General features: G+C 36.6%; 1 protein-coding gene across 1 annotated transcript; it reads right to left on the reverse strand.

Annotated features, from left to right (window-relative positions):
* Positions 1 to 177: 177 nt before the first annotated feature.
* On the reverse strand, positions 178 to 9,073 carry akirin1 (akirin 1). The gene is made up of 5 exons (XM_065298373.2): positions 8,685 to 9,073; positions 4,736 to 4,882; positions 1,040 to 1,174; positions 791 to 862; positions 178 to 671 (listed from the first exon to the last, which is right to left on the reverse strand). Exons 1-5 carry the CDS (start codon positions 8,887 to 8,889, stop codon positions 661 to 663), a joined length of 570 nt encoding a protein of 189 aa, XP_065154445.1. The 5' UTR covers positions 8,890 to 9,073; the 3' UTR covers positions 178 to 660.
* Positions 9,074 to 20,949: the final 11,876 nt, after the last annotated feature.

The following is a 20,949-nucleotide window of genomic DNA, read 5'->3' on the forward strand; positions in this document are numbered from 1 at the left end:
TGATTCCATATTTGCTTTAAGCGGTTAATGCGCCAACCTGTGTGCAAAGCCATGTAGGCCTATTATTTATTTTTTTGCACAAACACTTGCATTAGTATCTTATTTTTTTATTATTAAAAAGTATTTGAAAAAACCTAGATGCGCAACTAAAAGCATTCAAACCACAAGATGGCGACATATAATCAAGCGTCATGTATTCATGATCATCTGGACCAATACAACTTCATTAATGAATAAATGCAAACATTCAGAATTTTGACTTATCACAGATCTTTAATTTGTCAAAAAAAGGAAAAAATATGGAGAGTTAAAAACAGACTGAAGAAAGAGGGAGAGTTCGGTATATCTGCTGCAGGTCAGTCACATTACATTATACAGAGATGATCACATCAGCCAAGCTTTATACAGCGGTAGTTGGAAATCTTTTCCCACAGATTTTTTCAAAAGATTAAACTTCTTTAGAAGGCATCTAGATATGCGTGTTTGGTGTTGGGCCATCAGTAACAAGTTCAGCAATAAAAATGAGTTAAATGTGGATAGACCATGGCACCCAAGCATTGGGAAAAAGAAAACGTAGTAGGAAATTTTTAATGAAACAAAGGGGGCTGGTTCTACAGCAATCAGCTTCTGAAGGGTGGCTAGTACCATCAATAACATTCTTCAAGACACATCTGTAAATAAATAAATAAAAAGAGAGACCATAAATACAACAAAAATTTTATACAAAGGAACAAATGAAGAGAATGTTAATGGACTAACAGGCTCCAGCAGGAATGGTTAAAATACTTACAGCTTGCAGGCCTGGCGCCATATCTTCGCATAATCTGATCCTGTGTGAATTTCACAAAGGACTCGTATTGTTCTGGGAAAAGGAGAAAAAGTATTTTAAACCAAAAACTGTTTATTTTACATTACACTTAACAGAGGACAACCGCCATACCAAAATATGGGGAAAGGTTACTCTTACATATAGGACTAATAATCTACCAAATTCTTATACTTTTAATTGGTTATTAACAAAATTATGTTTTAGTTTTACCCGCCAACTTTGTGTTTAGTATCTGTTCGTACTCTTCACGGATCGTCTCCTCGTGGTCTTTGATAAGGCGCTCACACAAATAGCCAACCTGCCTCAGTGTGAAGAGTGGCTGATCCTTCTTCAAGGAAGAGGCACCTAAAAACACACAAGAGTACCATGGACAAAGTTATTACGTGTACATGTTTGATATGATTATTATAAATTTCGGCTTTACAAAATTATGACCAAGACCTCTCATCACTTGCTAATTAAGGCGTTTCCCATTATCAAACAGTATGCATTCTTGCACACATACACAAGACTAAACCAACATGTGATCAGCCTATAGACCAGTGGTTCTCAAACTGCGGCCGTGATGGTGCCAGGGGCCCCCAGTTTCATGACTTTTATTTAAAAAATTCTGTGCAATTAAGCCTCAGTAAAAATAAGTCTGCTAACCAACAACACTACATTGTATATTTTATATTTTGGTTAATTCAAATTCTAAGTTTGAGATTGTTTTATGTCATGAATTTTCTTTTGGGGGTTGTGGCGCACACCAAAGTGTTTTAGAACCACTGCTATAGACCAACATACAGTTTTTACAAATAGCATTATCTTGACAACTTCTTAAATTTGGTCTTATTCTGTCAGTGTTAAAGATCAAGGTTATATTTTCACAGAAAGTTCTTTGTGTGTATTTAAAAATGTATTTGGGTTTTCACATGCAGAGGCATACCTTGCACCTGCATTTGCTTAAATAATTTTATCAGTAAATATATACTGTCACAAAGACAACATGTGCATGAGCTCACAGCTGTGATAATACACAAACCAGAGATGGAAAAAGCTATTTCAAGAACTACAGATTGTTTTAGATTATAAAGTTCTCATGTCCCTTTAATATCACAATGTTGCTTTTGGCTAATCTTGTTTTTTTTTTGTGCTAATTTATAAGGAACATACATCATACTAAAATGTTCAGATGAAATGGCAAAATCAGAGATATTGCAATACCAATCTGCAATTTTAAAAGGTAATACATTAGTTACATTATTCATGCAGAACCTATTAAATAATCAGACAGAAATAAAAATTAAATACAGGATAAATACATTGATTTAATCAAAACAAACAAATATACAGTGCCCTCGATAAGTATTGGGAAAATAAGGGCAAATTTGCTGTGGGAAGAAGAAATTTGTAAGATGAATGAGGCAAACATACACAATGTTACATTTTATTAACATTTGATGTTGATACATGCTTTTCCAACAAAGAACAACAACCTTTCATCCTGACTTGCGTGTTGCCACCAAATGCAAGACTCAGAAGCAAAAGATCAAGCTAATATAACACATTTTCTGATTTTCATATGTGATAAATGAATGCATCAGCTTCACACTTGTCAGAAAGACGTCTCAATATGCTCACGCTAGATTCCGTTGAGTTAGTAAATAGTATATGAAGAGCTCAGATGCAAAATTCTCCAAGTTTGTCTGATGTTTTCTTGTAAATGAGCATTTTTAATCAGAGTCTTAATAGATTCTGCCAACAGACCGGTATTTCTAAATGGCTTCAGGCCGGGATTAAGCAGATTTGAAGAAAGGTATTTGATGAATGTATATACATGCCAAAAGCATTCACGAAATTAGACTCATGAGGTGTCATGAAACATTTTGATAAAATAAGTAAATGCAAAGTAAGAGTATCAAAATAAGAATACAGTTACAAACAGCTCTTCATGTACATGATTTCAAATGACATCATACAAACCATTTTTTCCACATTTAAGGGGAACATTATCATTACCGCAACGTGTCCATGACTGGATTTGGGTTCTTTGACATGGAAATATTTATAATTAAAAAATCTAAAAAATAAAAAGCTTCAGTGCATGTTATACTATAAACATTTACAGTAAAGAAACATGTGGTATTTGGTGATCATTGGTAAATGTAGAGACAATAATAAGGAATATAAATGTGTCCAAAACCAATTTTCTCATCCTCCGCAATAATTTTCAATCATTGTTTAAGCCCTCAAGAAACTAACATTTACAAGGGACATAATTGACTGTGACACTCAAGATGGCTACCAGATTAGCAGTTCTTATTTTTTCTCTCCAGATAAAAGTTAAAATTTTGTTTGTCATAGTACAGACAACTTTTTAGTTCTCAGTACCGAAACACGAGTTTGTAAATGCATATATTTAATGTAATGTGTTGCGGTAATGATAATTTTTGATAATGATAATATAAATAATTATATAGGAAATATTTTTGAATCCTCTAAAAATAATGGTTATAGTAAGTTCAAAAGTAAGTTTAACCTTAATCTTATGTGCAAAAACTTTGGATTCAAGGGCTTTAAAAAAAAATTATGATGCTGGACACCTTCTAAATCTGGATTTCATAATTCTCATTTTTGACAGAGGTGGCATTTAGCTGCTTTTGCATCCGAGGTCCTCATATATTAATTATGTGTCATATAATAGATACGAGATGAAACAAAGGGTTTCCACTCTAAACCAAATGTCAAATTCCCTGACTTTCAAGACTAAAAAGCTGAATTTTCATGACCTATGTATGAGGTGCAGTTAGCCTGATATGTACACTGTGAGTTTATTTGCTTAAATGCATGAAATGAATAAACAATGCCAATAAACGGCTGTTTAGATTGTAGTCTAACTTAAAATCAGTAGAGGCTTAGACCCAGAAATGGCATTCCTTACATCAAAGCTTCAAACTAAAATTTTAAGCAACAAATAAAATCCCTGATATTCCATGTCTTGGACAAAAAGATATAAAATGCCCTAACTTTCAATGTCTGGAATAGGCATTTTAAAATTCCATGATATTACAGAAATTCCATGACCCGTGGGAACCCTGGAGACATTATCACCTGTATCGGTATGGTCTGATATGACCCTCCTTTCTTTGATAAGATGTTAGCTTTTAAAATAAGCTTGCATGTTGTGCAGCTGTATATTTTTAAACAAGGAGGAAAAACATCTTTGGTTTCAATAATGGTAATTGATACATCTCACATAATGCTTTGACTTGCATGAAAACATTTATTCCACTTTGTAGAAAATATAATTATACTTATCCCAAAATTACTCAGATATGAATTTTGGTCCACATTGCCAAGCCCTATACAGCAGTGATACAAAGTAAATTCTGCAAAAATGACCATCTGACTATACATTATTTCTTGCATAAATACATTTGCACAATGGGTTAGGGTTTATAAAGCATGTGTTTAAGAAGAAAGCGTACCCTTTTATTTAGAAAACAAATAAATTAAATGTGGATCTGTTATTGCTTGGATGAAGTTTCAATCAAAATGTAACTGAACAGTTATAATTATTGGTTTATAGGGATAGTTTACCCAAAAATGAAAATTCTGTCATTTACTCACTCTCATGTTGTTACAAACTCAAATAAATTTCTTAGTTCTGATGAACACAAAGGAGGATATTTTGAGAAATGTTTGTAACAAAACCATTTGTGGACCCCATTCACTTCCATCGTAGTAAAAAAATATTATGGAAGTAAATGGGGTCCACAAATGGTTTTCTTACAAACATTTCTCAAAATATCTTCATTTGTGTTCAAAATATGAGAGTTAGTTAATTATGACAGAATTTTCATTTCTGAGTAAACTATCCCTTTAAAGCGCCCAAGTGGGAAAGAGACTTTTGGGTGGACTGACCTGTGGGAGAGTTTGGTGAGGTGAGAGCGGGGCTCGAGCCCTGGGCATCATTAGAACCACAGGCCTCACTTTGGTTGAAGGCTCCTTCCAACTGCCGTCGCCTCTGATAGCGGCTGTACTCCTGACGAATGTTCTGAAAGATTTGCTCTATTAAGCCAAACAATAACAAATAAAAGAAAGTTAGTAACTAATAAGAAATGGGAAAATTATTTTGGCCCAAACCTTTTGAAGCATACAGGTGTTTAGTCAATGTTTAAGAACCTTCGATTGATATTAGAGAGGTGGAGTAAATAACAACTTGACGTGCCTTCAATAATCACTGGCATTACTTCAATAACCACAAACAAAACACAGAGGAAATCCTGCTTTCAGAATCAGTCTCATGACAAATGAGCACAGAGGGTGTTGTATGAAGTTTCACTTCGCTTTTATATGCAGCCACAATTAAAAAAAACTAAATTATTCATTAGTGAATCATGTTAAGCCAATTCCAACATACAAAAGAAAAATGGATGCCAGACAGTTTCACATGACTTTGTAATGGGGGCATGCTTTTCTGGAAACGGAATCTAGGTGACTAGACTGCAATGCGGAGGGGCTGGGGGGCAATATAACCAGGAATGGCTTGAGCCTCTTTATTTTTTGAGAAAACTGGGTTGGTCCCTGTCCTAATCTTCAACACCAGCAGACGGCTCAGAACGGAGCAGCAATGTGGCTACCAAGTGTAAATGATTAAAATAGTGTTTTTTAGTCTTAATTTATCAAGTAGGAAAATATTGAGAAACAGACAGACAGAAAAACAAGTAAAGTAGGTCATTAAAGGTTGGTGGAGAGAAACATCAATTCCTCCAACACACCAACCAAACACCACATATCTATTGAACACCGCATCTCTTATCTTGGGTGGAGAGCTCAAGGTTTTCCCTCTGTTAGTGCTTGCCATCAACTAGAGGTAGAAATGGGGAAAACTCGAAGGGTGCCAGCTACTTGATGCTAATGCATTCCAGCAAACCAGGCAGTGTGGCAACAACCGAACAGCGCCTCAATGGAGAAGAGACTTCCTGTATTTACAATGCAGCTCTCATTTGATTGGGTTTTATTTATTTAAACACAGGAACGCTTTTGTGTACAATAAAAGGGGTTTTATGGGGGCTCAATCATAACCATACAGTAGAGATCACTTGGGACATTATTTTAAGGAGCTAACATAAGGAATTTTAAACAATCTAAGCGTCTCTCACACTAAACGCTCTCCATTCAAACAACCACTTTCTAAAGGCTTTATAAAAACCCAATGGCTTTCCTGCAGACAGACAAAAAGCTTTTAAAAAGGATCAGAGTATATAAATATTTTAAAAACAAACAAAGACTAGGGCAGCACAATATAGCAAAACTATCGCAATAGTTTACAGTAACTGAATGTTTTTAAAACTTTAAAAGGTAAAGTCAAAGTTTTAGCAAAGAGCATACAATTGTTACTGCTAGCATATGTTGATCAACAATCAGGAAGAAGGCATTTTTGTATACATTTATATATTTTAATTAGTGATGCACCGATGTATCGGCCACCGATATTTATCGGCCGATTTTTAATGAATTTGAAACCATCGGCATATCGGCAATAGCACGAGAAAGGCAGATACCGATTGTTTATTAATTAACTGCATAAAGAAATCCATTATATGTAAAAAATTAGTTAATGTCGTTAATAAAATAAATGCTGAATAGCAAAAACCACCTTTGAAGGTTGTCATGTTGTCTTATTATATTTGTTTTAGCTTAATTTATGCCTCTCTTATTATGTTGGTCAGTTGAATGTTAATTAGATCCAATCCATGTTCAGGTAAAAATAATTTGATGCAGTAATAAACTAGCTAATAGACCAACTGTATAGTATTGTATACAAGTGTTTAATATCGGTATCGGCATCGACCAGAAGTTGTCTGTTTAAATCGGTATCGACCCAAAAAATCCTATCGGTGCATCCCTAATTTTAATGAAGTTCAAACTGATTGTACAAACAAAGCATTATCCTAATGCACATCATATTATTCAGCAAGTTATTGCATATTGCATTTTTCTTCGATATCTTTCAGCCCCAAGAAATGCTCATGACAGATGCGAAGGTTTTGACAGTCCATGGGCAACACTAGCCCCTGTGAATGACAGGTGAACTCCTTCTCCCACTGCTGGCAATATCAAATGCTGCCAAATGCTGAGACTGGGTCCAACAGGTTACTTAGCAACTGTAACCTTATATGGTCAAACCAAGCAATCAATCACAGTTGCTTCCTGAGAAGTGATTCAAGGCCCAGAACCGCAGAACAGGAATACGACTACAATAGAGGTGTGGGATGAACTGGACTTGGGGGAGGGGAGTGTAAAGGGTGTGTAGGGATGGGGTGTCTAATTCACTTCGGCGCTTATGCTTGGAGGAGGGAATTTAAAAATCCCCATGCTGCTAGGAAGTGCCCCCAAGCTCTCATGCCTAGGGTGTGTGTGACTGCAGGGAGCGGGTATTGCTTTGTTTGGAATTGGTGTGTATTAGATTAATAAGCAGTTCTGATTCAATAGACTTGAAATAAGTAAAGGAGACGGCGAAACTTAAAAGGATAGAAACGGCCCAAGATATTCAAACTGGAAATAACAGATGCTTGTAAAGAGAAACCAATATTTCCCAAGGGTGGCTAACTGTCGAGACGCAAGTATATGGATGTTAATGAGTGTTTTTCCTTTCAAACAAGATAGTTGTTGGTTTTACAAAGACATAACTATACAGTACACCTTTTAAAAATAAAGGTTCTTCATAGTGGTGCCATAGAAGGAACACTTTTGGCACCCTAAAGTACCTTTCAGTCGGAGATCCTTTTATAGTCGGAAATACCTTTTTTATCACAAAGAACATTTTGAGCAACAAAATGGTTTTGTTGATGTTAAAGGGATCTTTATGGAACAATAAAGCCTGACAAAGAGCATTTTAGGAACCTTTATTTTTTTTTAAGAGTGTTCCAAGCTGCAGAATTCATATTTCAATCAAGCTCTGATTTGACAGGCGAACACTGCACTTAAATTCATGATGTACCAAAAGGCAAGATTTTGCTCTCATGTTACATATTTAATCCTAACGTATTTTGCACATGGTTCACAAATCTATTTAGAGTGGCGTCACGAAGTCCTTAAAACCATCCGTTTAAAAACCGGTAAAAAAGCGGCATTTGGGAGGGTTCGTCAAAAGTCCATAAAATTCTTATTAATCAGTAAAGCGTTTACAGACTTGGTATAAATGATGCAAATGCATTTGAAATTATCAATACTGAATATTACATGGTTGACAGCTTTTGTTTTAGGTAATGCTTGCGCTTTAACAAATGCATAACTCAAATATTTATACAATGTTTTCATCTCATAGGTCTTCAGTTTTAAATCATGCCAATGCATGAATCTGGACCACATACCAACCTTTCCTCTTTGTTTGGAAATACTGGTTCAATCCTGCTGTTAAACTATCTCGCCTTAAAACAAACGATTCCGTTCAAAGCCAAGCATTTTTACAAAGGCATTTTTTGTGTATTGTTTTTCAACAGCAATGGCCCATGAGTCCGTTTACACTAAGCCACGAGAGTTAAATGAAGCTCCGTGTCAGCTAACGTTGGTTTGTATTAGCGGCCGCTTTCAGACTAGCTAGCCGAGTTCAAAACAACTAACGTTATTCATCCAAACTGCATAAGTTACTTATCTATAGTCCAAACCGACCACTAACAACTACCTTGTTATCTAATCGTAAACCCCGTTACAAATGTTAATGAGCACTCGGTAAAGATTGGTAAGACGAACTGGCTGTCGAAATTCAAATCTACTAGCTGGTTAGCCTAGATTAAACATCCCCCATCCCCGTCCCTTCCTTCCTTCTCTATGTCAAACATACCAACCCGAAAATCGAGTCTTTTACCTGGGGTTAGCCTGTGTTCCCCTCCCATGGACTGAGGCGACATTGAGTGTGCCGGGCTTTCTGTTGGCGGACGAAGGCTGCATCTCTGCGGGGAAGGAGTAGCAGGAGTCCCCGGTAGAGGATTGCACCTCCTCCGCTTGGGGGACTGCGGACTGAGAAGGGCCTCAAACTCCATAGATCGCTTCAACGTCGCGCCACAAGCCATGGTCGCTGAATCAACGAAACGATTAACAAAAGAAACGACAATATGAAACGTTTCAGGCCACAAAATGTCGTCGAATCCCCTTTCAATTTCGCCTTTTTGTTGTTGAGCTTTGTACTCTATCGGTGGCTCCCCCTGCGTTCGCAGTTGCACACCGGTTTAAACGCCAAGTGCCTGATTTGTAGCAAAAAATGCTAAAACGACGCAGCCGAGGACTGTACCATTCCTAAAAAAAGGTGGGCACGTATAAACAGGTTTGTTTTTATGAAAATATGACGAATTTCTATGTTGAATAGTTACTTAGCAACCATCCACGTGTACGCGGCGCAACGTACCGTGCATTAATATAAGTCACATTTAAAATATTTGTGTACTTTAAAAGTGAGATTGCTAACAGTTGTACGCGTCCCAACCAGTGCTTGGGGGTTTGTATTAAAGCCCTTTCAGTTTCCAGAAATTCCAGTGAAGTGTTATTACAAATCATAACGATTAATAAAAGTGAAAGTTACTTACGTTAGGTTTATGTTTGCCATTGTTTAACCTAACCTCTCGCTAACATGCATCTTGCATCGACTTTATATGCAAGCTGTAACTTATTCGACTAGAAATATTTAACTAAAAACGTATTATTTTAAGATTATTATACCTAGAGATCTTTTTAGGTAAACACGTAACATAAAAGTAATATACTTTTTTTTCCATTACAATCTTTTCTACAATTAACTTTTGCAGCATATTATTGACTCTTTCTTAACTGCATATCAAATCTTTAATTCTTTCTTAACTTTATATTTGTATATTCATGATCTAGTATGGAAATCATATTAATGACGATCTAAAAGGCTTAGCTAATAATTTATAATGTTATGAAAAATACGATAATCCAAAAATGAGACCTTTTTTTTGTCTTAATTTTGCCACAACTTTTTCTGTGTTTTAGCAAATGTAATGATTTTTGGTGACAAATATTATATTTACACATATTTTAAGAAAATGCTTTGAAATTTTTCAAAAACTCAACAATATACAGTGGGCAAATTTACTAAGCTCTGTTTTTTGCACATGCCTACTAAAGGGTTAATGGTGCAACATGGTGATCAACAGTAAAAATGACAAATTTTACCTCTTTGCAAAAGGAAAAACCACCAACAATCAAGAATGCATGATTATATGGTGTCATGGCTTTGCAATAAAAAAACATTGTTATAATGGAAGTCAATGGGGCAAAAATCTATTTTTCTATTTTTGGGGAGAAAAAATTAAATCTGATGCTGCACAAGAACTAAAAATGCATCAAAGCTAATGTTTTTACTAATCTTTGGCATGCCCAAGACTGTGAAAAAGGTGTGGGGGGAATCCAATCCACAATCACTTTATATATTGAAAATCAGTCATTTTGTGTTTCCCCCCTCAAATCAGTGACATCACTTATAAACTTGCCAATTAAAGAGTTAAAATCATGACATTTTTGTAAACATTTGGTAGTTTTGATCAGTACTGAGGTCGATTAAAAATATTCATCTGATACATTTTACACAAAAGGGTAGTGAATTGGAACAATGCACAGGGGTTAAATGATTGTTTCATTTAATTTGTTGAAAACCAAACAATTGCTTAGCTTTATTTAGAGCTTAAAGCATGACATACAATAATGCAGAATATCTTTAGTTAAAACTGTTTTACATCAACTACTAAACAATTTGCATTCTTTAACTCGTGACTCCTGGCTACGTATAATAAGCCTATTCTTATAGTGTATTGTAGTCTTCCTAATAGTACAAAAAGACAAGACGAACGGTGAAGCCAGAAAGTGATGACAAGATTGCAGTATCACAATACTTAAAGTATAATCTATCAAGAAATGTAAGTTTTTGTTAGTGGTCATCGTTAAAGCTGTAGGTATTTTGTTTCACAATGTAAACCACTTATATTGTGGCAAAGGTGTTTTCACGCTTGGTTCACAACAAAGTAGCTGATGAGTTCAGCTGTTTTGAGTCTGTTAGGTCATTTAAGCACGTAGTTCATCTAAGTTCATCTCAAAATATGCACAGACCTATTGCATTTTTATAAAAACAAAATATCTAGCGTTTTTATTATTAATGACAGAATCCAAACACATACAGCGCTTACGAAACATACATACATAAAATAAACATGTCAAGGCATCTACTTCAGTTTATAAACAAACCAACCATTCTCTCCCATATAGGTTTAGAATGTAATATAATAGATGACAGCAGAGGCGTCATGCCCATTCAAACTGAGGGGGCACCTGCCCCCTTGGTTTTTTTGAGCCAATGGATTTAGCATCCAACCTCAAAATCAAATAAGCGTCCATTAATCTGTTATTTGACCTTTAATCTGTTTAATATGCACAATATTATACATTCTGTGCTGCATCCTTGTCACTTTTCAGAGATTTTCGCCGTTTTGATAGTGATTTGATCATGTTACATTACTTTTATTCTGGCGGCAGCTGGCGCTGCAGTCAGAGCGCAGTCGCAGACGTCATCAGCGTCTGGGCGTGCTCACGAGCTCTCTGCTGTTGCTGGCTTGCTGCTGCATTTGGCTATCTGAGGAATTAAAATGTATTAGAAACGCTCACAACATTTCCAAACCCCAGTACGGTAATGTGCAGTTAACCTCCTCTGTGTAGAAAATGTATGGTTTTAAATGTGACCGTCTCAACGTTATATTAGTAGAGATTCATCTTCTTGGCACAACGCCAAAGTACTGCGGTCAGGCCACCCTCCACTTTGAAAAAGACAGTCAAACTAGCCCTCACGTTTTTTTTCTGTGTGCACATATATTAGGCATTACGGTAAATGCATGAGAGGAATAATTTCAAAATAAAAGTTTCTCACTTAATCTGTTGATATTTCTGTTGCATTCTGTGTGTATTTTAAATCGTTGCTTGGGTATTATGGGTGGTTTCTAGGCTGTTTCTGTTGCGTTCTGTGTGGTTGCTAGGGTTCTGTAAGTGGTTGCTAGGCTGTTTCTGTTGCATTCTATTTGGTTGCTAGGCTTTTTCTGTTGCATTCTGTGTGTATTTAAATCGTTGCTTGGGTATTATGGGTGGTTTCTAGGCTGTTTCTGTTGCGTTCTGTGTGGTTGCTAGGGTTCTGTAAGTGGTTGCTAGGCTGTTTCTGTTGCATTCTATTTGGTTGCTAGGCTTTTTCTGTTGCATTCTGTGTGTGTTTTAAGTCATTGCTAGGGTATTATGGGTGGTTGCTAGGCGGTTTCTCTTGCATTTTTTGTGGTTGCTAGGCTGTTGCTAGGGTTCTTTAAATTGTTGCTAGGGTATTATGGGTGGTTGCTAGGCTGTTTCTGTTGCATTCTGTGTCTGTTTTAAGTTGTTGCTAGGGTATTATGGGTGGTTGTTAGGCGGTTTCTCTTGCATTTTGTGTTGTTGCTAGGCTGTTGCTAGGGTTCTTTAAGTGGTTGCTAGGCTGTTTCTGTTGCATTCTGTGTGTGTTTTAAGTGGTTGCTAGGGTATTATGGGTGGTTGCTAGGCTGTTTCTGTTGCATTCTGTGTGGTTGCTAGGGTTCTGTAAGTGGTTGCTAGGCTGTTTCTGTTGCATTCTATTTGGTTGCTAGGCTTTTTCTGTTGCATTCTGTGTGTGTTTTAAGTCATTGTTAGGGTATTATGGGTGGTTGCTAGGCGGTTTCTCTTGCATTCTGTGTGGTTGCTAGGCTGTTGCTAGGGTTCTTTAAATTGTTGCTAGGGTATTATGGGTGGTTGCTAGGCTGTTTATGTTGCATTCTGTGTCTATTTTAAGTTGTTGCTAGGGTATTCTGGGTGTTTGCTAGGTGGTTTCTCTTGCATTCTGTGTGGTTGCTAGGCTGTTGCTAAGGTTCTTTAAGTGGTTGCTAGGCTGTTTCTGTTGCATTCTGTGTGTGTTTTAAGTGGTTGCTAGGGTATTATGGGTGGTTGCTAGGCGGTTTCTCTTGCATTCTGTGTGGTTGCTTGGCTGTTGCTATAGTTCTTTAAGTTGTTGCTAGGGTATTATGGGTGGTTGCTAGGCTGTTTATGTTGCATTCTGTATCTGTTTTAAGTTGTTGCTAGGGTATTCTGGGTGGTTGCTAGGCGGTTTCTCTTGCATTCTGTGTGGTTGCTTGGCTGTTCCTAGAGTTCTTTAAGTCATTGCTAGGGTATTATGGGTGGTTGCTAGGCTGTTTCTGTTGCATTCTGTGTCTAAGTCTTTGCTATGGTATTGTGGGTGGTTGCTAGGCTGTTTCTGTTTTATTCTGTGTCTGTTTTAAGTCGTTGCTAGTGTATTATGGGTGGTTGCTAGTAGGGGTGGGCAAAAAAATCGATTCTTAGATGAATCGCAATTCGGACGTGGGCCGATTCTGAATCGATTCACAAATGTCAAGAATCGATTCTTAAATGTTAGTTTACAAAATAACGTCACGTTATCAGAACCAAAAGGCAGAACTCAACTGGGGGAGCGGTGATGCACACGGACAACTTAAGAGAGCGCGCCCTGAAAGAGCGCATAGCGGAGCTTACAAGAACAGAAGAGAAAGAACACTTTAAATGCTTGTAGGACTATACTGCATATATCTTTACATTGAATTTAGGGCTGTCACCATTACTCTATTCTTTTTGAGGAGTTTTAAAAAAAATCCTTCAGTACATGTAGAGTACTCCTTAAAATAGCGGAGATGCGGTTTAGTGAAACAAACAGTATCAGAATACAAATCAGCGCTACGCTGCCTCTCTCTCCCTCTCGTTTGCTCGCTCACACACACCGTGCGTGTGAATCAGCAACTGCGTGAGGCAAAAATGCGCATCCATGTGAATTTTGGAAGTTAAAGACGACTGAGCTGCAGTGGCCTGGCAAAACACATTTCGAAGAAAGGCGCAGCAACTCAAAAAGACCTGCATGTTTCACAATTACTCCTAAAGACCATAATGACAATTTTGCGCGTGGAGCAGCAGTTGTGCGATCTACCGGCATTGCCTTTGCGATCGACGTATTGGACACCCCTGCCCTAAACCATCCGCTGACTGTTTAGATATAACATGAATATACTTCTGTAAAAATATGCACATAGTTTGTTATTCAGTCGCTGGGTGCGCTGCATTATACAAATACAGTAATACTGCCAATCACTGTGTATAATGATGATGATTAGACGCTTAACGTTCGTGGAAGTTAATGCCGGTTAACATATAGAATTAATATGTCACGTTAAATTAATATTTTTACTGGTTTTAATGTCTTACAACAGAAACAGGACATGTATGTATATAAGAATGACATTATTTATCCCTAGTTGCATTAAAGTACAGTATATGACAGTACAGAGACTAGCAAAAGCGCAAACATTAACCTGGCTTTGAAAGCAATGCGACGTAATGACGTCACAGATATGCAAATTAGTACGTCAAGAATCGATTCTGAATCGAATCGGGACCCTAAGAATCGATTCTGAATCGATTCATGAGGGTCCAAGCGATTCCCACCCCTAGTTGCTAGGCTGTTTCTATTGCATTATGTGTCTGTCTAAGTCGTTGCTAGAGTATTATGCGTGGTTGCTAAGCTGTTTATGTTGCATTCTGTGCGATTGCTATGCTGTTTCTATTGCATTCTGTTTCTGTTTTAAGTCGTTGCTAGGGTTTTATGTGTGGTTGCCAAGCGGTTGCTCTGGCATTCTGTGAGGCTACTTGGCAGTTGCTAGGGTATTATGGGTGGTTGCTAGGCTCTTGTTGTGGCATTCTTGTTGGATGCTATGCTATTGCTCTTGTTTTCTGGGTGATTGCTAGACTGTTGCTAGGGTATAATTAGTGGTTGCTATACTGTTGATAGGGTGTTATTGGTTATTGCTAGGCTGTTGTTGAGATATTATGGTGGATTACTGTGAGGTTGCTAGCATATTAAGGGTGGTTGCTGGGCTGTTGTTGTGACATTCTATTTGATTGCTAGGCTGTTGCTAGCCTACGGTATTTAAATTGGTTGATAGGGTATTGTTATGGTTTTCTTGGTGATTGTGAGGTGAGGCTGTGGCTTTCCTAATGATTGATAAACTTTTGCTAGGGTATTTTAGGTGGTTTATAAAATTGCTAGGCTGTAGAGGGTGGTTGACACTGAACTGCTATGCATTTAATAGAGAGTCAGTAAAAGAAAACAACCTGTTTCCACAGAATCATTCCACTTCTATATACTAGTACACCATCTCAGGTTGTCACTCCTGCAATATCACCACAGTCTGATATGCTGTTTTTAAAATAGAGAGCTCTAAGAAGTCCTATAAACTTGCTGTATTTTCTATACATTTGGTTAGATGTTAAAGGGAAACTACCTGTTTCCACAGAATCATTTCACTTCTGAATGATAGTACACCATCTCAGGTTGTCACTCCTGCAGTATCACCACAGTCTGATATGCTGTTTTTAAAATAGAGAGCTCTAAGAAGTCCTATACACCTGCAGTATTTTCTATACATTCGGTTACATGTTGAAAGGAAACTACCTGTTTCCACAGAATCATTCCATTTCTAAGTGACAATACACCATCTCAGGTTGTCACCACTGCAGTATCATCACAGTCTGATATGCTGTTGTTAAAATATATAGCCCTGAGGTATCATACACACTGTATTTTCTATAAATTCAGTTAGATGTTAAAGGTAAACTACCTGTTTCCACAGAAACATTCCACTTCTAAATGATAGTACACCATCTCAAGTTGTCACTCCTGCAGTATCATCACAGTCTGATATGTTATTGTTTAAATATAGAGCCCTAAGATACCATACACACTCTGTATTTTCTATACATTCAGATAGATGTTAAAGGGAAACTACCAGTTTCCACAGAATCATTCTACTTCTGAATGATAGTACACCATCTTAGGCTGTCACTCCTGCAGTATCATCACAGTCTGATATGCTGTTTTTAAAATATAATGCTCTACGATGTCCAGTAAACTCTGTATTTTCTATACATTTGGTTAGATTTTAAAGGGAATCTATCTGTTTCCACAGAATCATTCCACTTTTAAATGATAGTAAACAATCTCAGGATGTCACCACTGCAGTAACATCACAGTCTGATATACTGTTTTTAAAATAGAGAGCTCTAAGAAGTCTTATACACTTGCAGTATTTTCTATAAATTCAGTTAGATGTTAAAGAGAAACTACCTGTTTCCACAGAATCATTCCACTTCTGAATGACAGTACACCATCTCAGGTTGTCACTCCTGCAGTATCACCACAGTCTGATATGCTGTTTTTAAAATAGAGAGCTCTAAGAAGTCCTATAAACTTGCTGTATTTTCTATACATTTGGTTAGATGTTAAAGGGAAACTACCTGTTTCCACAGAATCATTTCACTTCTGAATGATAGTACACCATCTCAGGTTGTCACTCCTGCAGTATCATCACAGTCTGATATGTTATTGTTTAAATATAGAGCCCTAAGATACCATACACACTCTGTATTTTCTATACATTCAGATAGATGTTAAAAGAGAACTACCTGTTTCCACAGAATTATTTCACTTCTGAATGATAGTACACCATCTCAGGTTGTCACCACTGCAGTATCATCACAGTCTGATATGCTGTTTTTAAAATAGAGAGCTCTAAGTAGTCCTATACACTTGCAGTATTTTCTATACATTCGGTTACATGTTAAAGGGAAACTACCTGTTTCCACAGAATCATTCCATTTCTGAATGATAGTACAACATCTCAGGTTGTCAATCCTGCAGTATCATCACAGTCTGATATGCTGTTTTTAAAATATAGAGCCTTGAGCTATCATATACACTCTGTATTTTCTATACATTTGGTTACATGTTAAAGGGAAACTACCTGTTTCCACAGAATCATTCCACTTCTGAATGATAGTAAACCATCTCAGGTTGTCACTCCTGAAGTATCACCACAGTCTGATATGCTGTTTTTAAAATAGAGAGCTCTAAGAAGTCCTATAAACTTGCTGTATTTTCTATACATTTGGTTAGATGTTAAAGGGAAACTACCTGTTTCCACAGAATCATTTCACTTCTGAATGATAGTACACCATCTCAGGTTGTCACTCCTGCAGTATCATCACAGTCTGATATGTTATTGTTTAAATATAGAGCCCTAAGATACCATACACACTCTGTATTTTCTATACATTCAGATAGATGTTAAAAGAGAACTACCTGTTTCCACAGAATTATTTCACTTCTGAATGATAGTACACCATCTCAGGTTGTCACCACTGCAGTATCATCACAGTCTGATATGCTGTTTTTAAAATAGAGAGCTCTAAGTAGTCCTATACACTTGCAGTATTTTCTATACATTCGGTTACATGTTAAAGGGAAACTACCTGTTTCCACAGAATCATTCCATTTCTGAATGATAGTACAACATCTCAGGTTGTCAATCCTGCAGTATCATCACAGTCTGATATGCTGTTTTTAAAATATAGAGCCTTGAGCTATCATATACACTCTGTATTTTCTATACATTTGGTTACATGTTAAAGGGAAACTACCTGTTTCCACAGAATCATTCCACTTCTGAATGATAGTAAACCATCTCAGGTTGTCACTCCTGAAGTATCACCACAGTCTGATATGCTGTTTTTAAAATAGAGAGCTCTAAGAAGTCCTATAAACTTGCTGTATTTTCTATACATTTGGTTAGATGTTAAAGGGAAACTACCTGTTTCCACAGAATCATTTCACTTCTGAATGATAGTACACCATCTCAGGTTGTCACTCCTGCAGTATCATCACAGTCTGATATGTTATTGTTAAAATATAGAGCCCTAAGATACCATACACATTCTGTATTTTCTATACATTCAGATAGATGTTAAAAGAAAACTACCTGTTTCCACAGAATTATTTCACTTCTGAATGATAATACACCATCTCAGGTTGTCACCACTGCAGTATCATCACAGTCTGATATGCTGTTTTTAAAATAGAGAGCTCTAAGTAGTCCTATACACTTGCAGTATTTTCTATACATTCGGTTACATGTTAAAGGGAAACTACCTGTTTCCACAGAATCATTCCATTTCTGAATGATAGTACAACATCTCAGGTTGTCAATCCTGCAGTATCATCACAGTCTGATATGCTGTTTTTAAAATATAGAGCCTTGAGCTATCATATACACTCTGTATTTTCTATACATTTGGTTACATGTTAAAGGGAAACTACCTGTTTCCACAGAATCATTCCACTTCTGAATGATAGTAAACCATCTCAGGTTGTCACTCCTGAAGTATCACCACAGTCTGATATGCTGTTTTTAAAATAGAGAGCTCTAAGAAGTCCTATAAACTTGCTGTATTTTCTATACATTTGGTTAGATGTTAAAGGAAAACTACCTGTTTCCACAGAATTATTTCACTTCTGAATGATAATACACCATCTCAGGTTGTCACCACTGCAGTATCATCACAGTCTGATATGCTGTTTTTAAAATAGAGAGCTCTAAGGAGTCCTATACACTTGCAGTATTTTCTATACATTCGGTTACATGTTAAAGGGAAACTACCTGTTTCCACAGAATCATTCCATTTCTGAATGATAGTACAACATCTCAGGTTGTCAATCCTGCAGTATCATCACAGTCTGATATGCTGTTTTTAAAATATAGAGCCTTGAGCTATCATATACACTCTGTATTTTCTATACATTTGGTTACATGTTAAAGGGAAACTACCTGTTTCCACAGAATCATTCCACTTCTGAATGATAGTAAACCATCTCAGGTTGTCACTCCTGAAGTATCACCACAGTCTGATATGCTGTTTTTAAAATAGAGAGCTCTAAGAAGTCCTATAAACTTGCTGTATTTTCTATACATTTGGTTAGATGTTAAAGGGAAACTACCTGTTTCCACAGAATCATTTCACTTCTGAATGATAGTACACCATCTCAGGTTGTCACTCCTGCAGTATCATCACAGTCTGATATGTTATTGTTTAAATATAGAGCCCTAAGATACCATACACACTCTGTATTTTCTATACATTCAGATAGATGTTAAAAGAGAACTACCTGTTTCCACAGAATTATTTCACTTCTGAATGATAGTACACCATCTCAGGTTGTCACCACTGCAGTATCATCACAGTCTGATATGCTGTTTTTAAAATAGAGAGCTCTAAGTAGTCCTATACACTTGCAGTATTTTCTATACATTCGGTTACATGTTAAAGGGAAACTACCTGTTTCCACAGAATCATTCCATTTCTGAATGATAGTACAACATCTCAGGTTGTCAATCCTGCAGTATCATCACAGTCTGATATGCTGTTTTTAAAATATAGAGCCTTGAGCTATCATATACACTCTGTATTTTCTATACATTTGGTTACATGTTAAAGGGAAACTACCTGTTTCCACAGAATCATTCCACTTCTGAATGATAGTAAACCATCTCAGGTTGTCACTCCTGAAGTATCACCACAGTCTGATATGCTGTTTTTAAAATAGAGAGCTCTAAGAAGTCCTATAAACTTGCTGTATTTTCTATACATTTGGTTAGATGTTAAAGGGAAACTACCTGTTTCCACAGAATCATTTCACTTCTGAATGATAGTACACCATCTCAGGTTGTCACTCCTGCAGTATCATCACAGTCTGATATGTTATTGTTAAAATATAGAGCCCTAAGATACCATACACATTCTGTATTTTCTATACATTCAGATAGATGTTAAAAGAAAACTACCTGTTTCCACAGAATTATTTCACTTCTGAATGATAATACACCATCTCAGGTTGTCACCACTGCAGTATCATCACAGTCTGATATGCTGTTTTTAAAATAGAGAGCTCTAAGTAGTCCTATACACTTGCAGTATTTTCTATACATTCGGTTACATGTTAAAGGGAAACTACCTGTTTCCACAGAATCATTCCATTTCTGAATGATAGTACAACATCTCAGGTTGTCAATCCTGCAGTATCATCACAGTCTGATATGCTGTTTTTAAAATATAGAGCCTTGAGCTATCATATACACTCTGTATTTTCTATACATTTGGTTACATGTTAAAGGGAAACTACCTGTTTCCACAGAATCATTCCACTTCTGAATGATAGTAAACCATCTCAGGTTGTCACTCCTGAAGTATCACCACAGTCTGATATGCTGTTTTTAAAATAGAGAGCTCTAAGAAGTCCTATAAACTTGCTGTATTTTCTATACATTTGGTTAGATGTTAAAGGAAAACTACCTGTTTCCACAGAATTATTTCACTTCTGAATGATAATACACCATCTCAGGTTGTCACCACTGCAGTATCATCACAGTCTGATATGCTGTTTTTAAAATAGAGAGCTCTAAGGAGTCCTATACACTTGTGGTATTTTCCATACATTTGGTCAATTGTTAAAGGGAAACTACCTGTTTCCACAGAATCATTCCACTTCTAAATGATAGTACACCATCTCAGGTTGTCACCCCTGTAGTATTATCACAGTCTGATATGCGGTTTTTAAATTAGGGGGCTCTAAGATCACATATACATTCTGTATTTTTATAGATTCAGTTAGATATTAAAGGGAAACTACCTGTTTCCACAGAATCATTCCACTTCTGAATGATAATACACCATCTCAGGTTGTCACTCCTGCAGTATCATTACAGTCTGATATGCTGTTTTCAAAACAGAGAGCTATAAGATATCATATACACTCTGTATTTTCTATATATTCGGTTAGATGTTAAAGGGAAACTACCTGTTTCCACAAAATCATTCAACTTCTGAATGATAGTACACCATCACAGGTTGTCACCCCTGCAGTATCATCACAGTCTGATATGCTTTTTTTAAAATAGAGAGCTCTAAGTAGTCCTATACACTTGCAGTATTTTCTATACATTCGGCTATATGTTAAAGGGAAACTACCTGTTTCCACAGAATCATTCCACTTCTGAATGATAGTACACCATCTCAGGTTGTCAATCCTGCAGTATCATCACAGTCTGATATGCTGTTTTTAAAATATAGAGCTATAAGATATCATATACACTCTGTATTTTCTATATATTCGGTTAGATGTTAAAGGGAAACTACCTGTTTCCACA

This window comes from Paramisgurnus dabryanus, chromosome 13 (genome assembly GCF_030506205.2).
Source record: "Paramisgurnus dabryanus chromosome 13, PD_genome_1.1, whole genome shotgun sequence".
Classification (NCBI taxonomy): Eukaryota; Metazoa; Chordata; class Actinopteri; order Cypriniformes; family Cobitidae; genus Paramisgurnus; species Paramisgurnus dabryanus.